This window comes from Molossus molossus, unplaced genomic scaffold (assembly GCF_014108415.1).
Source record: "Molossus molossus isolate mMolMol1 unplaced genomic scaffold, mMolMol1.p scaffold_m16_p_16, whole genome shotgun sequence".
NCBI classification, from domain to species: Eukaryota; Metazoa; Chordata; class Mammalia; order Chiroptera; family Molossidae; genus Molossus; species Molossus molossus.
The window spans coordinates 67,342,077-67,360,043 of record NW_023425351.1 but is presented as its reverse complement, the minus strand read 5'-3'; the positions used below and the strand labels follow the sequence as shown (position 1 = coordinate 67,360,043).

At 50.8% G+C, this 17,967-nt stretch overlaps 1 protein-coding gene across 9 annotated transcripts in view; it reads left to right on the top strand.

Moving 5' to 3' along the window:
- ASAP1 (ArfGAP with SH3 domain, ankyrin repeat and PH domain 1) overlaps window positions 1–17,967 on the top strand; it is a 234,359-nt gene that overhangs the window by 135,802 nt on the left and 80,590 nt on the right. For all 9 annotated transcript variants that reach the window (XM_036263734.1, XM_036263729.1, XM_036263727.1 and 6 more), the window contains one exon: window positions 8,933–9,078. In XM_036263734.1, the coding sequence (XP_036119627.1) occupies window positions 8,933–9,078 (146 nt within the window). The remainder of the gene's footprint in view (window positions 1–8,932; window positions 9,079–17,967) is intronic.

Sequence of the window (17,967 nt, the reverse complement as noted above, 5' to 3'; positions counted from 1 at the left end):
CACATACGCTATAGCAGTATTAACTAGTAAACAGTGTAAGAGCAGACATTTTATTAGAAAAACAAGTTATTGCCATGAAAGTCCTTTCGTGGGAACGTGGCTTTGGGAATTTGTCTCTTTCTCTTACTGTCGCTGCTGTGTATGAGGCCATTTTCAAAACAAAAAACTAAATTCTCCGGACTGCGTGGATCAAGGGGAAATTCCCCAAGCCGTTCGGTGTATCTGTGTTGTTTCTAAGGTTTGAAGTCTTAATGTTATTCACCTGAAACTAGATCAGAACCATTGATTGATGCAGGTAGTGTGTTAGTACGTAATCTATGCATGTAGTCTATATAGTACTAATATGTAAGTAAGTGGTTAAATAAATAAGCTTTGATGGAAATGTGTGGTTTAGAAGGTTTTGCTGACAGGTGTGGCTGAGCCAGCATAGTCTGGAGGGCACGGCCGGAGGTGTCCGAGAGCCTGTTCTAGGCTGTCACCTACCGGAGCCAGAACCCACTGGGCTTTGTTTTATCTTTAATTTTTTACACACGATTTGTAAACCAAGAAGCTAGGGCTGAAAAGGACTAAGGCATATACCCAAGGCCACAAACCTAATGACTTAAATAACCTTTGTATCCCAGTGTAAGTGCTTGGTGAAACCTTATGAATTTACAAAAAAAAAAAAAAAATAGAGTGATTTTTTAAATGACACCTATTTATTTAAAAACAATTTTTTTCTTTTATTGAATTTTAGAGAGAGAGGAAGGGAGAGGGAGAGAGAGAGAGAGAAACATCCATGAGAGAGAACATTGACAGGCCGCCCCCCGCACGCCACCCACTGGGGATCGGGCCCACAACCTGGGCATGTGCCCTGACGGGGAATCGAACCGGCGACCTCTTGGTGCCTGGGCTGACACTCAACCACTGACACACCAGCCGGACAAATGACACCTATTTGAAAGCCAGCGTGGCTCCACTGTGTGGTGGGCAGTCGTACTGCGGGAGCTGGCGCAGGCTAGGAACTGGCTGTTTCCTCGTCCAGCTTCTCTGGGGGGCCAGGTCTCGAAGCATGAACGAAGCATGAACATTGCGCAGAGAACCGCTGGCAAACCCACGTGTGGTGTCTTTTCCCTGGCCGTCAGGGAGCCCGAGTGGTGGAGCCAGATGAGGGAGCGTCTCCAGTGCTGTGGGGCAAGTCCCGCGCCGCTCAGACGCTGAGGCGCAGCCCTGCGGGGCTCTGCGGGCCTCCCATGGGCTTCTGTGAGTTCCTGGGTTGTCGGTTTCTGCAGAAAGGGGAGTGCATGCTGAGCTTCCGATGACAAACACCCTGGGGGTGTCGGGCAGCTTCTGGCGGAGGCTGGGCTAGCATCCTGAAAGAACAAACCTGATTTCAAAATGACCTTGAAAAGTTAGAGGACCGCACCAGGGGCGTGGAGAAAGGCGAATGAAAAGGACACAGCGGACTTCACTCTTCCTGCGATGTCGCCTCATCTTGGCGAGATCTGTGCAGTGAGAGGTGGGGGGCAGATGAGGACCCACGGCCCGGCAGGCGAAGTAACTCGCTCTTCGTCCCGGAAATGTCGTATCCAAACGAGTGAGCGCCATGTCTGCACAAGGCTCTGTTTGGACTCCACGTCCAGCCCTCGGCCTCCACGGACATGGTGGCTGTAAGGTTAGAACAGGTGTTTTCAGAGTCGTGGGATGGCTGTTGCTCGTTTTACTTTTTTTTTCTATCCTCACCCGAGGACACTTTTTGATATTTTGTTCAGATAGAGTAGGGGAGAGAGAGAGAGAGAAACATCGATGTGAAAGGGACACATCGAGTGGCTGCCAGCTGCACAGCCCAACCAGGGCCGGGGACAAACTGCAACCGAGGCTCGTGCCCCTAGCGGGAACCGAACCCGGGTCTCTCTGGACCGCAGGCCGACGCTTTAACTGCTGAGCCAAACCGGCCAGGGCTGTTGCTCGTTTTAAACAGATTGGTGTTGCCGAACGGATCTGAGGTCCGCCCTGACCGGGCTGGACTGCAGCGCCTCCAGCACCGCTGTCTGCCTAGTTCTCCATCGACGACAGTGAGCTCTGGGAGGACCTCAGCCCGTCTCTGCGTCTCTGCCCACTCTGCAGACACTAGCTTGCCCCTGGGTCCCTTATGGTGGCTCTGTGGTATGCTGTCACCTCTTGCCAGGACTGTGCCATACCCACGTTCCTGTTAACCAGCGATGTATTCTTCAAGAGCTGCTCAGCTACTGTCTCTTGAAACCTAACGTGCTGTGTCCAGGTTGTGCTGTGTATTCATCCATCAGGTATTGGACAGGTGCCTGGAACAGGCCATGTTCGATAAGCGGTGTATTTTCACAGAGGCGAGAAGGTCAAGCTGGAACTCTTCCTCATGCCGTACAAATAATTCACTGCTGATGGACTAAGTATTTAAATATTCAAAAGAGAATAAAAGTAAATATTAGAATGTTTAGGAACATCCTTTAAATAATGTCAGAACCCTCCCTCATGCAATGTAAGGAAATACATTGCATTGGATTGAAGACTTAACGTTACGCTTTTTTAAACAACCCTGAACATTAGAAGATTCAGGAGCATAAAGAAGGCAGGAGAGCCCTGGCCAGTTTTGCTCAGTGGTTAGAGCGTCGGCCTGCGGTCCAGAGAGACCTGGGTTCGATTCCCGCTAAGGGCATATACCTCGGTTGCAGTTTGTCCCCGGCCCTGGTTGGTCGTGCGGGTGGCAGCCACTCGATGTGTCCCTTTCACGTCGATGTTTCTCTCTCTCTTCTTACTCTACCTGAACAAAAAATGGAAATGTCCTCGGGTGAGGGGGGAAGAAAAAAGAAGGCAGGAGACCCAGGTGTTTTGAGTCAAGGTTGGTATATTTATGTGAAGTCTCAGAAGTTCTATATGGCAGAGAACAACATAAACAACGTCAGAAGACAGATGGGAGAAAGTATTGCCACACATGCTGTGAAAGAGTGCCGTCCTCGTGCAGAGGCAGCGTTCTGCCGCGTGGGCAGGAAGGGACAAGCGACGGAACGCCAGGCCGAGGTCGTGACCGAGGAAAGGAGACCCGAGTGGACAGTTAGACAGGAAAGGGTGCTCAGGCCAACTACACTCCAGTCTCTCACGTACACGTGGCATCTCTGCTGGTCGTAGAGAAACAGACGCCTTCATGTTTGTCTTGCCGTCGGGGATGTTATGGCTGCAGCCAGCCTCTTCGGAAGGAGCGTGGCCATGGTAACGAGGATCCGCCAGGCACGCCCTGTCCCTCTGCAGCTCCGCTTTCCTGAACGCCTGTGTTCAGGCCTGTGTCGCCGCAGGGGAGACCTTGTGTGGGGAATGTGTGTTGCAGCCCTGTGTTTTTGGTGGCAAAAACTGGAAGTCTCTCAGGAGGTGCTTAGTTATATAAGTTGTAGTAGAGTTTATTATGGAATATAATCACAGTTAAAATAATTCATTAGTTTAAGTGTACTGAATTTCATCTTGATTCCCTAGGAAAAAAGCAAGCCATGCAGTCTTGTGATAATATCCCATCTGTTCGTAGGGTTTCTTTTTTCAGTGAGAAAAGGGGAGAAGCCCCTTAAGAGAGTGTGTGTGTGTGTGTGTGTGTGTGTGTGTATTTTAAGCCTACAGAAAGTTTTGCCGAGATACACTCATATTTATCAGCTTTGTTTATTTCAAGGAGATAGGATTGGAGAAGGGCAAGGGAAATCATCTGTGTCTTTCCGCATCTTAGTAATATATGAATTATATGAATTAAATGAATTATTTTTGTAATTTTATAAACAAATGCAATTAGAATTTTAAACGTTCAATTAGTACTACAAAGTATGTATAGGACAGTATAAAAGAATTTATCACTTACCGCCCTAGGCCAGCACTATAATTTATGACTTGTATTACATGGCTTTACTATTGCAGTTATAGCTCATTGTAGTTTATATGCCTGGCGCAGGGCCAACACTAAATATTTTTTGAAGAAAGGAAGAAGACTTGTTCTAAGAGACTCTGCTAAGTGCAGTGAGCATTTTACTGAGCACTAACTGTGTACCCAGCCCAGCACCGGGAACTGGGCACACGGCAGGTCGGGGGGCACCGGGAACTGGGCGCGCGGCAGGTCGGGGGCGCCGGGAACTGGGCACACGGCAGGTCAGGGGCACCAGGAACTGGGCGCGCGGCAGGTCGGGGGCGCCGGGAACTGGGCGCGCGGCAGGTCGGGGGCGCCGGGAACTGGGCGCGCGGCAGGTCGGGGGGTGCCGGAAATGGGCGCTGTAAAAGGCCCTGAGGAGAATGAATGACAAGTGTGCCCAGGAGGTTGCACTTATATTTGATATTGAAACAGTAGCAAAAATGAGGTTTGGGCCCTGGCCGGTTCAGCTCAGTGGTAGAGTGTCAGCCCACGGACCAACAAGTCACAGGTTCAATTCCGGTCAAGGGCACGTACCTCGGTCAAGGTTCATCCCGGCCCTGGTTGGGGTCACGCGGGAGGCAGCCAGTTCATGTGTCCCTCTCAGCATCAATGTTTTCCCTTTCTCTCCCTCTCACTCTATCTGAAGACAAATAGAAAAATATCCTTGGGTGAGGATTTAAAAAAAAGGTGTGGGGGGGGGGTGGAATCAAATGAAGCTAAGTTCTAATCAGGACTCACCGTTGAGTTTCACTTTCTTACCTGTAAAACCACGCCCCGAGGGGTTCAGGATGCTCGGTGGTGGGACCCTACACAGGCAGCGCTAATCCATGGCAGTCCGGATTTTGGTGACGGACAATCAAAGGTGGGTTGACAGGCCGGTTGGAAGTTGTGCGATTGTTTCCCTGTGTGGTCAGACTTAACCCAGGGTGACAACCAGGCAGACACCCCTCAGCCAGGCCTGTGTAACAACGGCTGTGGTTCTGGAGGTTCTGAGGGGCCTCGCTGCAGGGCTGATCGGCACGTGGAGAACACTGGGTTCCGTGTGCTCCCAGGGCACGTGCCGTTGCAGCCTGAGGAGTGTGAGCTCAGTGCCTCGTGGGCGCCCTGTCGGGGCCCTGCCACCGCCCTTCCGGCTGGCAGCCCGGTGACGTCATCGTCGTCGCTGTCCTTGTCATCGTAAACGTTTGCTGAGCTCACGGTGTGCCGTGCAGTATCCTGCTTAATCCCCACAATACCCCTGTGAGGTCAAGACCATTGCGAGGTCCGTCATAGCAGGGGACGATGGGGTTGGCAGAGGCGAAGTGACTCGACCAACGTTCCACCCCGGGGTAGGCCTGGAGCTTGGACCTAGGTCTGTCCCACTTAGGATATGGGGGAGAGTCCCCAGCTCTGAGAGCGCAGAGGCCTGAGCCTAAATTCCCCTGGATGAGCTGCATGGCCTGGGGCGTGTGCATGTGCGTGTGCATGTACGTGTGCGTGTCTCTAACAGTGGTGATGATGACAGCACTTACCACTTGTTAGTAAGAGTGGCTGGAGTAACGTAGGTCAGTGCTGCGTGTAGGGACTGGCACAGACTAGCTGCTCAGCAGACTCGCTGTTACCTCTGTCACTGCTGGAGAGTGAATCACTGCTCAGGTGCTGATGTGGGTTGAGTGTGGGGACGTGGAAGGGCCCTTTCCACCTGCCTGGAACAATCACGTGGTCAGTGTGTGTTAGTCCTCCCTCCAGAGCAGTGCCAGCAACTGAAGTCCTGATTTCATGGTCCTTTCTGGTTTGGTTCGTTAGACAATGTTATTTTGTTCTTTTTCCAAAACTGAAAGGAAGGAGTCCCCCAGCTCTTAGAATTATCTTACCTTCTGCAACAAGACCATGAATGCCAGACATTCCGTATACATATTTGGGAAGCATCGATCTCCATGATAGATGGATCAGCTTTCTCTGTTCCCCTATTCTTTAGCCCTTCTCTGTGCTCACCCAGTTTCTCCCAGCCCTCCCTTCACCAGCCTCCCAAAAGTCTCCTAGCAGTCGGGTGTTGTCAAGATCTTCGCACAGAGCGTTGTCCTGCTCTCTGAAATGTCCTAGCGGATCAGGCCGCTTCCTGCCGCATTGTGCAGCCTCAGCCATGCCCCTGACAGCACCCCCCCCCCCCAACGCCCTTGGTTTCCTCTTCTGTCCCAAGCCCTCAAATTTACATTCCGTTCACATTACTTGCTGTGCTCTGTCATCCCTCCCCCGCTCTGGCCTCCACCGGAATCCTTGGTCCCTGCCCTCCCATCCTGTGCCTGTTGAAAACCTGCTTGGCAAACCCCTACCCTGTACAAAGGGGCTCGCGCGCGCGTGTGTATATGTATCGTCTTTGTAGTCAGTGGTCATCCTTACACTTACAATGCGGTCTGTGAAACAAACACTTAAAATGTGAGGCATAAGTTGCTACACTATTTATTAAATCCTTCTTTCTGTAATCATGGGTGTGGAGGGCATGACGTCTGCTATTTGGGGCAGTGGTCATGCCACACGCCAGGCACTATCCTAAGCAACTTACACATAATTCCCATTATTTCTACCCTCAATAGGATTATCAGTGTTATTTCAAGGTATAGCTCACTGAATTAGCTCTTATATTTTAAAATGTGTGTTTGCACTGGGAAATTTTGAATACATATGTGTATACATATGTGATTTTTACATATATTATATATTATATACACACATATATGTGTGTGTGTGTGTATATATGTATATATATATATATAGAGAGAGAGAGAGAGAGAGACTGACTGGTTATTCAGTTGTGAAATGAGCAGAACATACAGGCCCCGACCTGGCCCGCAGTTCGGTGCCACCCCCACCGTCTGCCTCGCTCAGATCGCATTTTCTGTTCCATCCGCGCAGGAAGTGCGGTGCTTCCCTGGCCGCGTCCTGGCGAAGGTTCCCTACCACCCTGAAAGCGCTCGGGTCAGAGCGTTCGCAGCAAATGCCGAAGCTCCTTCCCGTGGCCTTCTCTGCCGCAGCCAAGTCCCTCTGCTTTTTGATGAGGCCATTGTGCCTGCCAGACTGAGGGCTTCTCATCATTCTCTCGAACCCTGCCTGAAGCTCCGCGTTCAGGACGATGGCTGCGTCTAGGGAGGAAGGGGAGAGGTTGGTTGGGTGCAGGGACAGGGGCGGGCGGGGGAAGCATTCTCTAATACCTTCTTTCCTAACTGGTTGGAGGGCACATGGGTATTCTGTTAAAGGTTTTTATATCTGTCATTTGAAATATTTTATCATTTCAAGCAAACAAACCAAAAACCTGATACTTATGTTTCGTTTACACCGAGACCCTTGTCTTGGGAGCAGCTGGCGTGCAGGCAGCTGACCCCTCCTGCTGGCCTCTGTGGGGGTCTCCGTGCGGAGGGAGCCGCTCTGGCCCCTGGCAGAGGTGTCCGAGTAGCCACAGCGTCAGAGGGAGACAAGACACGGGCGTCCTGTGTGCCCCGCTGATGTGGCCTTTCTGTTGTGCTCCTCGGAGTGAACAGGGGCAGTAATCAAGCTGTGTCTTCTCTGTTTTACTATCTCAGCCTGAAATGCTGACACCCACTGTGGGCATCATGAACTTGAATGTGGTGATGAGCAGGAGGCTGCTGGGCCTCGTTCCCTTTCCTGGACGGCCCTGCCGCTCGGTCCTCTGTGGTACGGGGCCGCCTCCCCAGTGCAGAGCGTGTTCTGGTCCTCGCGAGCCCGCTGCTCCCACGCAGTGACTGAGAGTGTTTCTGAGGGTGAAGTATCTTAAAACTTCATCTCATTATTGGACAACCTGGGAAGCTTTAGAAGGGAATGCGTTTTAATTCCTGAAAAGGGCCCTGGCTGGTTTGGCTCAGCAGTTAGAGTATCAGCCCGCAGACCAATGAGTCGCAGGTTCGATTCCGGTCAAGGGCACGTACCTTGGTTGCGGTTTGTCCCCGGCCCTGGTTGGGTCATGTGACACGGAAGGCAACCATTCGATGTGGCTCTATCACATCAGTGTTTCTCTCTGTCTCTCTCCCTCCCTCCCACTCTATCTGGTGATAAACAGAAAAATATCCTCAGGTGAGGAATGGAAAAAAAAAATTAATTCCTGAAAAGGAAATCAACAAATCCAAGTCAGCTGATGCTTCCTGAGCCTGGCTCGCTGGGAACAGCACCGTGGTGCTCACTGGGTGGGGACGCAGAGGTGGGCTGCAGGCCATCCCTGGCCTCGTGGTCCGGTGGCTGGGAAAGAGCCACGCTTGCGCAGATGTGCTGCAACGTGGTGGAAAAGGTTGCAGAGGAGGCGCAGAGAGTTATGGGCAAGGACGAATCACTGCCAAGTTAGAGCAGGCTTTATAAAGCAAAAGGTGTTGATTTAAGCTTTTAAAGATAGGATTCTGTTAGCTACATATTTGTTCATTCATTCAGTAAACATCATACATCTCCTGTGGGTCCCTGTATAAATTCACGCTTCCCTGTGCCCCACAACAGAGGAGGAGAGAGGGGGAGAGGTGAGCACGGACATCCGAAATGCTTGCCGTGAAGGTGCTGCCCATCACCTCTTCGTACATTTCCTCGGGCTGCGCGGTGTGCCTCTCTGTGGGTTCCCATCATTCACCAGCACTACTCCTCAGACCGGGGCTTAGAAAGAATGGAAGGAAAGGAACGTGAGTCGCAGAGAAAGAGATGGCAGAGCACGTGAGGTTTATTCTGCATTCTGCCATCGATTACCTAAGGAGAACGTGCTCCTTATTTCCCGATCGTCAGTTTCTTAATTGCTTGAAAATGTGATGGTTATTTGACGCCCTCAACCTGTGGGAGTCGGTGGATGAACTGGGCTTCAGTGAGCCAGACGCTGTGATGGAGAAAGGGGAAGCTCCTCTCGCAGTGAGAACACTCAGCGTCCTGCTCCCCACGTTCTGGACGTGTCCGGTCAATAATAGATGATGCTTCTCTTCGCTTTCCAGAGTTTCTAGTGATCGGTCGATGTTCCAGATCACTCGGGATTGCTGCTAACAATAGCTCAGACGCCTCTTTCTTCTTCTGTTTTAGATCATGTGCAAAATGAAGAAAACTATGCGCAAGTCCTGGATAAGTTCGGGAGTAATTTTTTAAGTCGCGACAACCCAGATCTTGGCACCGCTTTTGTCAAATTTTCTACCCTTACAAAGGAACTGTCCACGCTGCTGAAAAATCTGGTAAGCCACTTCCCAAGTGTTTTGTTGTTTTTTTTTTTAAATTACAGCCAAACAGCTTTTTAGGTAAAGGTATGGAGTCCTGTGTAAAGAAAAATGCCACTGAAATCCCTAGAATTTGTATTCCTGACCCAGCTGATAGCTGGGTAGGTTTAATGAGTCTGAGAGAAACAGGTTAGCCTAAATTCCTTTCCACATTCTTCCATTGTTTTGTTTCTGGTTTAGATGGCTTTGAGCAACTTTTGCCTTTTAATTAGTTGCAAGAGCAACAACGGTTTCTGGGTCAGACATCCATGCCCCGTCTTGTGTGAAGATGACCGTGCGTTTCGATGCCTGACTCACAAATAGTTAACCTCTCCCCGCTTCCCACATGCTTTTAACCTGCTACCAAGAAAAAAGGTTTCAAGATTCAGGGAATCCAGGGTTAGAGAAGTAGATGACAAGCATCCCTAAAACTGGGGCACCCTGGAGGTGCTGACCCGAGGGGCCAGACACGGAGGTGGGGGTGGGGGCCCTGTTTGCCGGCAGAATTGTCTCGGCACCCTCAGGTGTGCCCACCGTCCTCCCCTAGACTCACACCGTGTCCGTACTGAGAAGGTCCAGTCTGTGAGCTCACCTAATCATCTCGCTTCCCCGAAGTGCCAAGAGACAGGAGCAAAGGGAGGCTGAAGGGTGGGTGCCCAAGGAAAGTGCCACAGTACTTTCCTCCACCTTTTCCTGAAGATGGGGGGCTATTTTCATCTCTTTCCCTCCCCGCCTCTCACTACTGAACCTTGACCTCCTTCCAGGTGCCAAACTCACACTCACGTTGGGTCAGTTACTCAGATATCAGGTAGGCTTTGTGGCCTCAGGCACGAACCTGTCACAAATGTGCCTGATGCAGATGGCTGGCGTCCCTCCTGGAAAAACGAAAACTTTCTCTAGTATTAACCCGCGTATTTGCCCAGTCAGAATATTTTCCCTATTATACTGGATATATATATGTGTGTGTGTGTGTGTGTGTGTGTGTGTGTGTGTGTCTATCTTTCTGACAGTTTAATTCTGGTTGGTGGTTTATGCCATTGACTTCCTCTTACTCAGTGACGATCCCTCTTACAGAAAACGAGGGTTGAAGATAGCAATATGTCCTATTTTCAAAACTCTCAGTGGGTCCTTTTGACCTTAGGATGTATAGATTCCTGCAGTTTGGGTTTTTTTTGATAAATCCACGCTATTTCCGTAAATCTTAGAGAATTTAAATCTCTCGTTTAGAAGGGAGGTGTCTCGTTTCTCCTTCCTCTGGGCTTCACCTGCCCCTTGCTGGTGGGAAGAAAGGAAGCCAGACTCGCACACTTCGCTCTGGCAGTAACGGGTCCAGGCTCGCCGGAGAGGGCGCTGTTTTCGCAGGGATCTCTCGCTAACCTTTAGTTTCCAGGAGACCAGGTGTATTGGGCTTGAATCAGGAGTTGGCATGTCCACGTATCCTGGACCAGTTGTTTCTGCTCTCCCCCCGGTGTGTGCCGTCCACGCAGGCCAGCGGCCACCCAGATCCCCGTCATCATCCGCATTAGCTTGTCTAATAATGCATTAGCTTGTCTAATAATGCATTAGCTTATCTATTAATGCATTAGCTTATCTATTAATGCATTTGCTCGCCGCGCCACAGAGGCAGTTCACGTTTACTGAACACTGTCCTGACCTGGCCGTGTGCGCATGTGTGAACTTATTCAACAGGTCACAGTGGTCCTCGGGGACAAGGAAGCTGAGGCACAGAGAGATCGTGGGGTTTGCTCGGGCGCACCGTTAGTAAGTGGACGTGAGCCAGGCATTGTCTCTGCGTCCTTGACCTGCCTCTGTCCTCCCGCTGTGGGGTTGTGTCCCCCGAACGTCCCCGAGCTGCAGCCGCTGCCTCCCGCATCAGCTCTTCAAGGAGTACAGCTCTAGGGAAGGCCACAGGAAAGGGCTAGACGAGCCAATTCCTTTCATTAAAAATCTAAAATCCAACGTTTTCTCGTCGAAGACAGCGTGGCATCCCCTTGAGGGGCGGGTGGGAGAACCCATTTACTCTGTCGTTGGTTACTAAGGGAACGCCATTCTGGTTGAATAAAACGTCAGACCCAGCAGTTTGGACAACCTGACAACAGTCAGCAGCTTGCTGCTTCCCTTCTGTGTTTGGCCAGGAAAGGGGGCGCCCACCAGGGAGATGGATGGGGCCACGCCTGGGAGCAGAGGGTGCTGAGGAACCAGGACCCCCAAGGAGGGAGGGGTTTCTGGGTCCGCTTGCAGTACCTACAGTCCCAGGCCGAGGGTTTGGGGGAGCACCCCCACCTGGTCGAAGCTCTGGAATACGCCCGTGGGAACCAGTATTTCTTGGAAGATTCCCCCAAATTGTATTTCCTCAGGCCAGTGAAGGCTGGAACTGCTGAGCAGTAGTGAGCACAGTTGAAATTTCGAAAGTACGATGTTTTTAAAGGTACTTTCATGTTTCTGAGACTTTCTAATTATATCCTCAGTTCAACCAGGAAATAGCAAGTGTCTATTGTGTTCCATTTTCTAACTAAGATTCTGCTTATAAAGGGTATTTTAATAGTTTATATTAAAACATTACTTATTTTTATGGAGGAAAATGAAAGGTAGATTTCGGGGTCGGGTCTGGCTCTCTGTCTTTGGCGGACTGTCCGGGCGGGAGGGAGTGTTCGCTGCTGTGCTGCTTGTCAGCAGGGGTTCTGCAAGGCCCTGTTGCGGGGTTCCTGGAGGGCGGGTCCTGAGAGACTCGCCCCGCTAAGTGACGGTGACTCTCGGTCGCCATGGTGACATGTCTCTTTTCTCCGTGCCTTTGCTGACTGTGGGTATGGTGACGACCAATGAGAGGAACCCCAAGAGTGGCACAGGTGTCGGGGTGAGCACCGATGGGGCGGAGGCTGGTCGGGTCAACCAGCTTCTGCCTGGACGCGGACGGTGTCTGGGGGCCACGAGAGGGTTTAGCTGTGGCTGTAGCCCCTGGGTCAGCACAGCACATCAGGTCCAGTGCCTGCTGTTCCCTCGGCCTCTCCTCCGCACATCCTAGAAAGTGGCGTTTGCAGAAAGTTGTTTGGCCTCGTCATTTTCTACCTTGTCATAGACAATGGGATGTAGGTGGAGGGAGGAATGTGGGTTTGGGTCTTACCAGACCCAGGATCCCAGCTCCCAACTTACTAGCTTGATAGCCTTAGGCAAATCATTTCACTTCTATAGGGCCCCAGCTAACTTATCTGTAAAAAGAAATAACAGTCTCTGTTTCTGCGTTGCGGTGGGACTTCATGGAGACCCTAGAAGTCAATCAGTCATGTGGCATTGTCTGTGCAAATGTCAACACAGTGAAAGGACGTACAACCTGTTGTTGTTATTAGGAAATACCGTGCCCTGGAGACCCACTGGTGTCAGGTCAGAGGCTTTGTGAAGCAGCCCTGCCACCGGGGGGTCGATGTTGCCTGAGAGGCATGGATTCTTCACCAGGAGAACAGGAAAGGTGCCCTCTCTGCCTGCTGCTCAGCTGAGGACACGGCCTGTCACCCAGTGGGGACCGTGTGAACTCCCTGGAGTCTCACACGGTGACTGTAGGGTATTGATAGCCCCTGCAGGTGATTTCATTTATGTGTTTTTTCTTACCATAAAAGAACATGTGCCTAATGGGGAAATTTTTGACTACAAAGAGAAAATTGCAGTTTCTCTTTTATATTCCCCCTGCCCATTGATATTGGGGATTTATCTTTCTGGTTCACTTTCTGCATGTTTTTCCCCCCAAATACATTTAATCATATGTCCTGTACAACTCTGTAATTTGCTAGCTCTCACTTGGTGCTGGCGCACACTCCTAGGGACGAGTTACAGACTCGCCAGTTCCCGTCTGGCCCGTCAGCCCACATCCTCACTGCCCTCTGGTCCCCTCTCCTCTGGGAGAGCCAGGTAGGGGCGGGGCCTCTGCCGGGAGGGAACCCAGGTGCTGGGGCAGGAACAGGATCACTGAGCCACACCGGCCAGGGCTACCCACGTAGCTTTTGACCTCTTAAAATGAAAACAAGAAGTTTCATAAAAGAGTGAAACTTTTAACAAGATCACCTTGCCTTGTGTATTTTCCAGATTAGAGTCAAGGTCATCTAAAGCTACGGAGCTGGAGAATAGATCGGTGATTGGCAGGAGGTGCAGAAGGGGGCCAGCGAGTGACCACAAAGGGCTGACCCAGGGAGTTTCTCAGTGTTGATGGACCAGTTCTCTGTCTTGATTGTGGTGGTGGTTGTACTGGTCTGTGCACGAGGGACAATGTTGTAGCACTACACACGAAACCGTACCGGAAATGTGTGCACGCGGAAGCTGCGGGCAGTCAGGTGAGGTCTGAGCCAGACCGCAGTGTGCCAGTGTCGACGTCTGGAATTTGGTAATGTGGGTAGGTAGGTAGAAGATAGATAGATGATTGATTGATAGAGAGATGATTGATAGCTGATGGAGATATAGATGATTGATGATAGATGGATGGCACATGTCGGATATTACTATTGAGAGAGGCTGGTTGATGCCGAGAAGGGACCTCTCTGTACTATTTTAGCAATTTGGGGAGTCGTAAGTTTTTCAAAATAAAAAGGTTAAATAAACATGTAAATTATCAAATTCTACCCAGGGAGAGAAAGTAGGGGAAATTATTAATAATGTAGCTATTGTGTAAAAATTGCTATGTAAACCGAAAGTCCAGAGTAAAAAAAACCAGTCTGTGGTCTGCCTTCCTTTGCCTTGTGTTGATTTCTCCGTCTGGTGAGTGTCTCCCTCCGGTCAGAGTCCTTCATGTGGCCACTGTTCCGCAAAGGTGACGTGAGGGGCTGTTTCCTCCCCGAAGTGGATCGATTAGGCCAGTTGAGTGTGGCTGGGGGGATGCTGCCCCCTAGTGGTGAGAAGCCGCAAGACCGTGCACCGGGTTGTTTCATCGATGTTCAGTGTTTGTGTCAAGGTTTCACATGCTGTAAGTGAAGTGCCTGTCATAGGTTTGGTTCATAGTATATGCTAGTAGACCTTAGCAGTTTAGAAAATTATTATAAACATCCCTTTAGTTGACTTACCAGTCTCTCTGAACTCATCCTTTCTCCAGTTAAAGGTGCCTTCCTCATCAAAGGCGTCTGCAGACGTGACACATTTGTTTTACTAAAGCAGAGGCTAGTGCTTGTTTCCATGCCTTTGTATCTTCTGTTTTTCTACTTTGGGTGCCCTTTTGTAGTTAGGTATTAGTGGTACTGGCTTTCTTTACAGTGCAGCTTCCTTGTCCAAAATAAAGGGAAAGAAAAGAAGCTGTTGAGTTAAACTGTTTCCAAGTAGTTTTTGTTACCCGTTCGACCACATATACAGTACAGAAGTTAAGTTCCATCTTGTTTTAACCATTTCAAGGAGAGCAGGGAAGCCGCTGCCCGTGCAGCCCTGCTCCCGGTCTGGGGCCCTCCTGGCCCGTGTGCTGGCCAAGACCACACGTCCGCCCAGCTGCCTCCGTTTAACGCCCAGGCCACAGAAGGGACCGGAGAGGAGCGACCGGCGGATTGAAATAGTCTCGGTGGCAGAGGAAAACCAATGAACCCGGTGCAGCAGCAGTTGTATGAAGTATGTGAAACTTCTGTGTCAGTAGCAGGAGGAGCCAGAAGGGCCGTGGTCCAGCCGGGACCCTCTGCCTCCGGCTCCTTCTGGTCTCCCAGCCTCTGCACAGAGCTGGGCTTGCCCAAGAGCCGGAGCCGCCAGCAGTCGGGGGGCCGCTGCTGAAGCAAAGCAAAGACTTCTCCAGCTGCCTAGCATTTCCTGTTTGCCGTCTCTGACTGCAGGGTACTGTGGTTTAGGTGGAAGACCTTTCAATTTTTTTATTTTTCTTCTTTTCTTCCCCCTCAAAAGAGAATAGCTGGAAATGTGCTTGGCTGGAAGTTAGCAGATCATTTCTCAAGTTCTTTGAAATACTGAAAACTCTCGAGACCTTAGGTATACTCAGGTAAATCGGTAGCCCCTGGGTGCCCGAGATTGTGCCATACCTTGAAAAGACCTCACCTTTTTGCAGAGTGGTCATCCATCATTGGGAGGGTTCACATTTGATCCTCAGATGTCCCCTCATGTCTGGACATGCTTCACTGCCAGTTCATGTTGTGGGACCGTCTGTGAAATGAGACCCAGCCATGTGTGTGGAGGTGGGCAAGAGGGAGGTTTTCTTTTTCTTTCTGTTATAAACTTGATGCATGCTCCACATAACAATTTCAGAAATATGGAGTAACTTGAATAAGAAAATAAAGATTATTATGTAATTCTAACTTAATACTAGTATTATAGTATGTCCTTTGAAACAATCTCATACATTTATGCAGAGAGACACCATGTGTCTGTCCTCCAAGTCCAGTCCTCTCTTCTCCAGAACCCTTGCAGTAAGATGTGTTTCAAAGTTCAGAATTCTGCGGATTTCAGAAGGGCGACAGAATGCGTGTTATGTAACACCCCTTCCACAAGGGACTTCTTAGGCAGGTCCTCATAATTCAGCACAATTTTACCTCTGCAGTGAAAGCTGTGGCTGTTTACATGACCTGGGATAAAGACTGGGGAGCCCCCCCCCTTCAAGTCAGAACTTCCACCAAATGGATGCACGGCAGGCCAGGGTGTGCTGCTGGATAAACCACAACAACCTTGTATTGTACATACGTCTGTAGCCTCGTTTACCCCTCACAGCAGCCCTGCCCAGTAGTGGCCACCAGCCTTCTTACGTGACAGCTGAGAAAAGCGAGTCCGAGCTAAGGAGCCGTCGGGGCGTCCGAACCAGGGCTGCCCGGAGTCCGTGCGTCTGGGCACCACCGCGGGCTGCCTCTCAGGGGTGCGGACTTCCTTGTATGGCTATGCACGAAGTTTAACTTATTTAACTTGTTTCATATTTAGTTCATCGAAGTAAAAAGTATTGATTTATATAACCGCGTAACACGAGGGCCCAGATGTGTAGGAACCAGGCAAGCACTGTTCTGAGATCATCGACAGCCTCGTCTGCCTGGTCTCGGTCCCAGCAGCTGCCCACGCTCCTGTTCAGGCCGAGCTGGGGGCACGGTGTGCGAAGCAGACGCAGGTACTTGCCGTGACTCAGAATCCTGCCAGACTCAGCCTCACCCTCTCCCCTGGGCCACCCTCCACCCTTCCTGGGGTTCCCGTCTTCCAGCCCCACGTGGCCTCTTACCTGCGTCTGCCTGCCTGCTGCAGGTGACATGTTCTGTCCTGAGCTGGTTGCGGGCCCTCTGCAGTGTTCCCTCTGATCGCTCCTCCCCTGTGCTCAGGCAAGGCCTCCCGCTCCGAACCCGGGCTGCCGGGCAGGGACTGAAGCCCAGGCAGGGCGCTGCTTTCTGGGGAACACGGGCTGTGAGGGGACGTGGCTGGGTTCGGGCTGCACTTGCACAAGCCAGCTGGGTGCGTCAGCCGTGTCCACCCGCCAGGTGTGCTCAGTGGCCTCTCCAGGCTCAGTGCTCTGGCTCCCACGGCCTGGGAAGAGGAGAGTCAGAGTGTGAGACGCCTTTCCAAGGGTTTGCTTGGAAAACGCATCCCACTCCTGGTTTCGGACAAGAGCTCTGGATTGAGAAGCACCGCATGCTACGTCACCGTGGGCAGTGCACACCTGCATGTTGAAGGCTGCATACGTCCTGCCGTAAAGGGACCTGTCCCATTCAGAGACCTTCCCTAAGTCATTTGACCCTTGCTGCAGGAGAAGCACTCATGAACTCCTCAGGGAACCACTTTGAGAAATGCTGGTTTAGGTGGTCGGCTAGATCAGGCGGTCCAAGCCATTTCTTTGTTTTCATTGTATTCCATTTCACGCCTGCACTTTTAGAATGTGTTTCCTATTTACATTTCAACATGCAGTGTCTGATGTTTAGGCTGGTAGTGTCTTTACACTTTGCCTTTGTGTTTTGTGTTGTACCCTTTGGTGCCTTCGGTACCGTTAAGGTCTAAACAGGAAGGAGCAGCCTACTCATTCAGACTTGAACTAGCAGTTTGTACATCACCCCCTAAAAATAACGGGCCCTTTTCTTGACTAATTGCCCAGCCGTGTTAAGCAGTTGGAAGTTCAGAGGGTGGCAGAAATCCCACGACGCTGAAGTCGGATAAAACTGAGTTCAGATCTCTGCTCCGCCATTCCCCACGCGAGGTCACCAGAGGGAGAATCACGCACCCGGAAAACCAGGAGCTCAGCAAAGGCCTCAGGGAACAGGGACCCTTGGGCTGAGCCAGAAATAATGAGTAGGTCCTCATGAAACTATTCTCTTGGGCTTTTAGAGGCTCTTCTCTTCAAATAGAAACATTACACATCGTTGAGCTCGTTAACATTTAGAGACTGAGATAAAAGTCCATACTTCAGTGTTTTAAAAAGAAAAGACTTTCTCAGCTCGGGCCTTGACTCCGTCTGCATTCACCAGGTGTTTGCGCTGGTCCCGCCTCTGTGCCAGGCTTGACGGTCCTGTTCTGCTTGAGAGATTGCTTAGACAGAACATTCTCGTTGTTTACGCCGAAGCACTAAATTTTACAGAGACGATGGGCGTGGGTGTAGGGCCAGACTCTTTATACGTCCTGCCTGTTGTTGCCCACAGTAGAGAACCCTTGTTTCCTGGCATCGCAGGTGTAATATCGAGGAAGGTTCTGTTTCTGCACAGGTGGCCTCGACGCGTATCGAGTGATGGTGGCCACCACAGCCGCCGTTTAGATCAGTTCTTTGAAGGCTAGGGTTTTCGGGGGGGTCCAGTGAAGGGAGTCTTCAGATACAAAGCTGTGGGCAGTGCAGGCAGAGCAAACAGCAGGCGTCTCTTTTCTGACCGGTCGAATGAAGACAGTACTGTCTGCCGAGACGTTGCCGATCTCCCACGTGGTAAGTCTGGGTGCTTGTTTACTTAATTT